The following is a 7,500-nucleotide window of genomic DNA, read 5'->3' as shown; positions in this document are numbered from 1 at the left end:
GTAAAGGTGGCTTTGACACCTCTGATTGGTTAGAGATGATCCAATTGTTGATGACTTTGTTATGTACAACACCTGTTTGGACGTCACCCTAAAGGACTTTAACGATGTCAGTCTCAGACTGAAGTATGAGCGAATATATCTACATCCTATCCCTGTAATCTAGAACTAGTGAACAACACTATACAGTATGTATCTCTGTAATCTAGAACTAGTGGACAACAATATACAGTATGTATCTCTGTAATCTAGAGACAGTGAACCACACAGTATGTATCTCTGTAATCTAGAACTAGTGGACAACACAGTATGTATCTCTGTAATCTAGAACTAGTGAACAACAATATACAGTATGTATCTCTGTAATCTAGAACTAGTGGACAACAATATACAGTATGTATCCCTGTAATCTAGAACTAGTGGACAACACAGTATGTATCCCTGTAATCTAGAACTAGTGAACAACAATATACAGTATGTATCCCTGTAATCTAGAACTAGTGAACAACACAGTATGTATCTCTGTAATCTAGAGACAGTGAACAACACAGTATGTATCTCTGTAATCTAGAACTAGTGAACAACACAGTATGTATCTCTGTTATCTAGAACTAGTGAACAACACAGTATGTATCTCTGTTATCTAGAACTAGTGAACAACAATATACAGTATGTATCCCTGTAATCTAGAACTAGTGGACAACACAGTATGTATCTCTGTAATCTAGAACTAGTGAACAACAATATACAGTATGTATCCCTGTAATCTAGAACTAGTGAACAACACAGTATGTATCTCTGTAATCTAGAACTAGTGGACAACACAGTATGTATCTCTGTAATCTAGAACTAGTGAACAACAATATACAGTATGTATCCCTGTAATCTAGAACTAGTGGACAACACAGTATGTATCCCTGTAATCTAGAACTAGTGAACAACACAGTATGTATCTCTGTAATCTAGAACTAGTGAACAACACAGTATGTATCTCTGTAATCTAGAACTAGTGAACAACAGTATACAGTATGTATCCCTGTAATCTAGAACTAGTGAACAACACAGTATGTATCTCTGTAATCTAGAGACAGTGAACAACAATATACAGTATGTATCTATGTAATCTAGAGACAGTGGACAACACAGTATGTATCCCTGTTATCTAGAGACAGTGGACAACAATATACAGTATGTATCCCTGTAATCTAGAGACAGTGGACAACACAGTATGTATCCCTGTGATCCCTTCAGTAAAGTGCAACAAAGATAACATAGGCTGCGATTAGGCCAAAGAAGTGCACTACATAGGGAATAGGGTGCCATTTGGGATGGATCGAAACAGGGACGCTACACTACCTTTCTCTCCTCTGCTGTGAGGAAGTGGAGGACGTTGTCGTGGCGAAGGTCGTGGTCGGAGAAGATGTCCTTCTCGTTCTTCCACGATGCGTACTCTTCCTCAGGGAAGATCTTCACGGCCACCGTCTCATACTGGTCCGACGAGGAGCCGGGCTGCCTCAGCTTGGCCTTGAACACCTCAGCGAAGCGCCCCTTACCCACCTAATGTAGATATAATATACAGTAGATCTGGTTATAACCCTTACCCACCTAATGTAGATATAATATACAGTAACTCTGGTTATAACCCTTACCCACCTAATATATATATAATATACAGTAAATCTGGTTATAATCCTTACCCACCTAATGTAGATATAATATACAGTAAATCTGGTTATAACCCTTACCAACCTAATGTAGATATAATATACAGTAAATCTGGTTATAACCCTTACCCACCTAATGTAGATATAATATACAGTAAATCTGGTTATAACCCTTACCCACCTAATGTAGATATACTATACAGTAAATCTGGTTATAACCCTTACCCACCTAATGTAGATATAATATACAGTAAATCTGGTTATAACCCTTACCCACCTAATGTAGATATAATATACAGTAAATCTGGTTATAACCCTTACCAACCTAATATAGATATAATATACAGTAAATCTGGTTATAACCCTTACCCACCTAATGTAGATATAATATACAGTAAATCTGGTTAGAACCCTTACCAACCTAATGTAGATATAATATACAGTAAATCTGGTTATAACCCTTACCCACCTAATGTCGATATAATATACAGTAAATCTGGTTATAACCCTTACCAACCTAATGTAGATATAATATACAGTAAATCTGGTTAGAACCCTTACCCACCTAATGTAGATATAATATACAGTAAATCTGGTTATAACCTTTACCCACCTAATGTAGATATAATATACAGTAAATCTGGTTATAACCCTTACCAACCTAATGTAGATATAATATACAGTAAATCTGGTTATAACCCTTACCCACCTAATGTAGATATAATATACAGTAAATCTGGTTATAACCCTTACCCACCTAATGTAGATATAATATACAGTAAATCTGGTTATAACCCTTACCCACCTAATGTAGATATAATATACAGTAAATCTGGTTATAACCCTTACCAACCTAATGTAGATATAATATACAGTAAATCTGGTTATAACCCTTACCAACCTAATGTAGATATAATATACAGTAAATCTGGTTATAACCCTTACCCACCTAATGTAGATATAATATACAGTAAATCTGGTTATAACCCTTACCCACCTAATGTAGATATAATATACAGTAAATCTGGTTATAACCCTTACCCACCTAATGTAGATATAATATACAGTAAATCTGGTTATAACCTTTACCCACCTGTGGTTGGAGTAAAAGTGAGAAGTTAGGGCTAGTCTAAAGCAGAAAAGAACAGGAAGTTGAAATGAGCACCACAGGGAAAATACCTAAAGTCGGCATTGCACTACAAAGGATTTCTAGTAGAAGAGGAAGAGGAAGAAGGAGAAGCATATAAAAAGAAATGCCATTTAGCAGACGCTTTTATCCAGAGTGACTAACACTCATGCTAAATACATTTTATGTGTAGGAAGAAAAAGAAGAAGGAGAAGAATAAGAAGAAGGAGAAGAAGAAGAAAAAAAGAAGAAGGAGAAGAAGAAGGAGAAGGAGAAGAAGGAGAAGAAGGAGGAGAAGGAGAAGAAGAAGGAGAAGAAGAAGAAGAAGAAGAAGAAGAAGAAGAAGGAGAAGAAGGAGAAGAAGGAGAAGAAGAAGAAGGAGAAGAAGGAGAAGAATAAGGAGGAGACGAAGGAGGAGGAGAAGAAGAAGAAGGATAAGAAAAAAAAGAAGGAGAAGGAGGAGAAGGAGAAGAATAAGGAGGAGGAGAAGGAGAAGAAGGAGAAGAAGAAGGAGAAGAAGAAGAAGAAGAAGAAGAAGAAGAAGAAGGAGAAGAAGGAGAAGAATAAGGAGGAGAAGAAGAAGGAGAAGAAGAAGAAGAAGGAGGAGGAAAAGAAGGAGGAGAAGAAAAAAAAGAAGGAGAAGGAGGAGAAGGAGAAGAAGAAGGAGAAGAAGAAGAAGAAGAAGAAGAAGAAGAAGAAGAAGAAGAAGAAGGAGAAGAAGGAGAAGAATAAGGAGGAGAAGAAGGAGGAGGAGAAGGAGAAGAAGGAGAAGAAGAAGAAGGAGAAGAAGGAGAAGAAGGAGAAGAAGAAGAAGGAGAAGAAAAAGAATGAGAAGAAGAAGAAGGAGAAGAAGAAGAATAAGAAGAAGAAGGAGAAGAAGGAGAAGAATAAGGAGGAGAAGAAGGAGGAGGAGAAGGAGAAGAAGAAGAAGGAGAAGAAGAAGAATAAGAAGAAGAAGGAGGAGAAGAAGGAGGAGGAGAATGAGAAGAAGGAGAAGAAGAAGAAGGAGAAGAAGAAGGAGAAGGAGGAGGAGAATGAGAAGAAGGAGAAGAAGAAGAAGAAGAAGAAGAAGGAGAAGAAGAAGGAGAAGAAGAAGAAGAAGGAGAAGAAGAAGGAGAAGGAGAAGAAGGAGAAGGAGAAGAAGGAGAAGAAGGAGAAGAAGAAGGAGAAGAAGAAGAAGGAGAAGGAGAAGAAGAAGAATAAGAAGGAGAAGAAGAAGAAGAAGAAGGAGAAGGAGAAGAAGAACAACAACAACAAACAACATCAACAACGAGACAGGTGTCCAGACCTGCAGGTCCAGCTCGATGGGAAGGGGTTCAGTGTTGTGGTTGAGGTTGTTGAAGGAGGAGAACAACAACAACAAACAACAACAACAACAACGAGACAGGTGTGCAGACCTGCAGGTCCAGCTCGATGGGAAGGGGTTCAGTGTTGTGGTTGAGGTTGTTGAAGAAGGAGGAGAAGGAGAACAACATCAACAACCAGACAGACCTGCAGGTCCAGCTCGATGGGAAGGGGTTCAGTGTTGTGGTTGAGGTTGTTGGCGTGCGTTGAGCTGCTGTCTGATCCATCGTCGTCCATCATGATGCTGCAGTCCAGACCTATTTATTGATTGAAACACTTATTGATTGTTTGACTCTATTGGATAGTAAAATCACATATAAATCAAGTCACTCCTGACAGAAACAACGTAATGTATTTAAAACAATTATCCAGGATTAACACACTATAACCTGAAGGCTCATTTTCATGATTGAGTTGATTATTGATCTCATGACTGATTGATTGAGTTGATGACAGACTGATTGATCGCATGATCTCATGATTGAGTTGATGACAGACTGATTGATCGCATGATCTCATGATTGAGTTGATGACAGACTGATTGATCTCATGATTATTTTATTAAGTTGATTATTGATCTCATGACTGATTGATTGAGTTGATTATTGATCTCATGACTGATTGATTGAGTTGATTATTGATCTCATGACTGATTGATTGAGTTGATGACAGACTGATTGATCTCATGATTATTTTATTAAGTTGATTATTGATCTCATGACTGATTGATTGAGTTGATTATTGATCTCATGACTGATTGATTGAGTTGCTGACAGACTGATTTATTCCATTGTGGTAGTCCTCACCTTTGCCCTTGCGTTTGGGCTTCTTGCTGTCCCACTGTTCCTGGCTGAGTTTGCGATGGCGTTGGACTCGGTACCAATAGAACATAGTGATGACTACGACCACTAGGACCAGTAAGGGCAACAGGCTGATCAGGACGATAGATACCACCGGGGGCTCGATGGTCGGGCCGACCACTGGAGAGAGGAGATAGAGAAAAACTAGTTAACTAGGTTAGTTAGTCTAATTCTAACTAGGACCAGTAAGGGTAACTGGCTGATCAGGATGACTGATTTCACCGGGGACTCGATGGTCTGGCCGACCACTGGAGAAAGGAGATAGAGAAAAACTAGTTAACTAGGTTAGTTCGTCTAATTCTAACTAGTACCAGTAAGGGTAACTGGCTGATCAGGATGACTGATATCACCGGGGACTCCATGGTCAGGCCAACCACTGGAGAACACAGGAGAGAAGGAGGGGAGGCTTAGAATAGAGCACATGTAGCTGGTGATTGGAAATCAGGCTCTTGTAAAGAGATAGCCCTCGTACCTTGATGAGGACCTCTCGGTCTAATGAATCAGGCTCTTGTAAAGTGGTAGCCCTCGTACCTTGATGACGACCTCCTGGTCTAATGAATCAGACTCTTGTAAAGAGGTAGCCCTCGTACCTTGACGGCGACGTCTCGGTCTAATGAATCAGGCTCTTGTAAAGAGGTAGCCCTCGTAACTTGATGAGGACCTCCTGGCCTAATGAATCAAGATCTTGTAAAGAGGTAGCCCTCGTACCTTGATGACGACCTCCTGGCCTAATGGTTAAGACTTTGGGTTGGTGAGCAGGAAAACCCCGGTTCGATTCCCACTGGTGACACAAGCATGCTGTCATGAATAAAACTGACCGTGCATATAAGTACATCTAACACGTGGTTAGACCTTTTCTCCCTCTCAGAAACAGTGACGTGCTGTGTAATAATCCACTGTGGTGTGAGGCGACATGTCCAGTACGCGAGACAGAGTGAGACATAGTGTGGTCCAGTGTAAACGAGGACAGGATATTCCCCAGAACTAGGAGACATAGTGTGGTCCAGTGTAAACGAGGACAGGATATTCCCCAGAACTAGGAGACATAGTGTGGTCCAGTGTAAACGAGGACAGGATATTCCCCAGAACTAGGAGACATAGTGTGGTCCAGTGTAAACGAGGACAGGATATTCCCCAGAACTAGGAGACATAGTGTGGTCCAGTGTAAACGAGGACAGGATATTCCCCAGAACTAGGAGACATAGTGTGGTCCAGTGTAAACGAGGACAGGATATTCCCCAGAACTAGGAGACATAGTGTGGTCCAGTGTAAACGAGGACAGGATATTCCCCAGAACTAGGAGACATAGTGTGGTCCAGTGTAAACGAGGACAGGATATTCCCCAGAACTAGGAGACATAGTGTGGTCCAGTGTAAACGAGGACAGGATATTCCCCAGAACTAGGAGACATAGTGTGGTCCAGTGTAAACGAGGACAGGATATTCCCCAGAACTAGGAGACATAGTGTGGTCCAGTGTAAACGAGGACAGGATATTCCCCAGAACTAGGAGACATAGTGTGGTCCAGTGTAAACGAGGACAGGATATTCCCCAGAACTAGGAGACATAGTGTGGTCCAGTGTAAACGAGGACAGGATATTCCCCAGAACTAGGAGACATAGTGTGGTCCAGTGTAAACGAGGACAGGATATTCCCCAGAACTAGGAGACATAGTGTGGTCCAGTGTAAACGAGGACAGGATATTCCCCAGAACTAGGAGACATAGTGTGGTCCAGTGTAAACGAGGACAGGATATTCCCCAGAACTAGGAGACATAGTGTGGTCCAGTGTAAACGAGGACAGGATATTCCCCAGAACTAGGGGGGGGAAAAAAAAGGTTGGAGCTCTTTGATAAAGTTGCGTTGCATTGTGTTTCACAAACAGAAAAGTCCCAACCCCTTTTGTTTTTTACTTGGTACAGAATAAAATGCAGCTTTTATAAAACGCTACAGTGATTGTGGTGACGTCTGGTGACGTTCACTTTGGCCTTTCACTCTTAAATGTCACAGGGATAATAGTCTTTATATGTAAAGATATTAATAGAGTTCAGATATGAATATTCAGATATAAATAGAGATATGAACAGAGTTCAGATATGAATAGAGTTCAGATATGAATATTCAGATATGAATAGAGTTCAGATATGAATAGAGTTCAGATATGAATAGAGTTCAGATATGAATAGAGTTCAGATATGAATATTCAGATATGAATAGGGTTCAGATATGAATATTCAGATATGAATAGAGTTCAGATATGAATATTCAGATATGAATAGAGTTCCGATATGAATATTCAGATATGAATAGAGTTCAGATATGAATAGAGGTCAGATATGAATATTCAGATATGAATAGAGGTCAGATATGAATATTCAGATATGAATAGGGTTCAGATATGAATATTCAGATATGAATAGAGACAGAGTAGAATAGAGTAGAATAGAGTAGAATAGAGTAGAATAGAATAGAGAATAATAGAGTAGAGTAGAGTAGAATAGAATAGAGTAG

The 7,500-nt window shown here is 39.8% G+C and overlaps 1 protein-coding gene across 1 annotated transcript in view; it reads right to left on the bottom strand.

Annotated features, from left to right (window-relative positions):
• LOC110518401 (TGF-beta receptor type-2) overlaps positions 1-7,500 on the bottom strand; it is a 60,905-nt gene that overhangs the window by 20,489 nt on the left and 32,916 nt on the right. The window contains exons 4-6 of the mRNA XM_090219761.1: positions 4,938-5,111; positions 4,279-4,388; positions 1,354-1,554 (exon numbers count right to left, since the gene is read on the bottom strand). Of these exons, the coding sequence (XP_090075887.1) occupies positions 1,354-1,554; positions 4,279-4,388; positions 4,938-5,111 (485 nt within the window). The remainder of the gene's footprint in view (positions 1-1,353; positions 1,555-4,278; positions 4,389-4,937; positions 5,112-7,500) is intronic.

The sequence above is a fragment of the Oncorhynchus mykiss genome, chromosome 3 (genome assembly GCF_057628025.1).
Source record: "Oncorhynchus mykiss isolate SJ-2025 chromosome 3, ASM5762802v1, whole genome shotgun sequence".
Classification (NCBI taxonomy): Eukaryota; Metazoa; Chordata; class Actinopteri; order Salmoniformes; family Salmonidae; genus Oncorhynchus; species Oncorhynchus mykiss.
The sequence above is the reverse complement of the archived record's forward strand: the minus strand, read 5'-3'. Positions and strand labels throughout refer to the sequence as shown.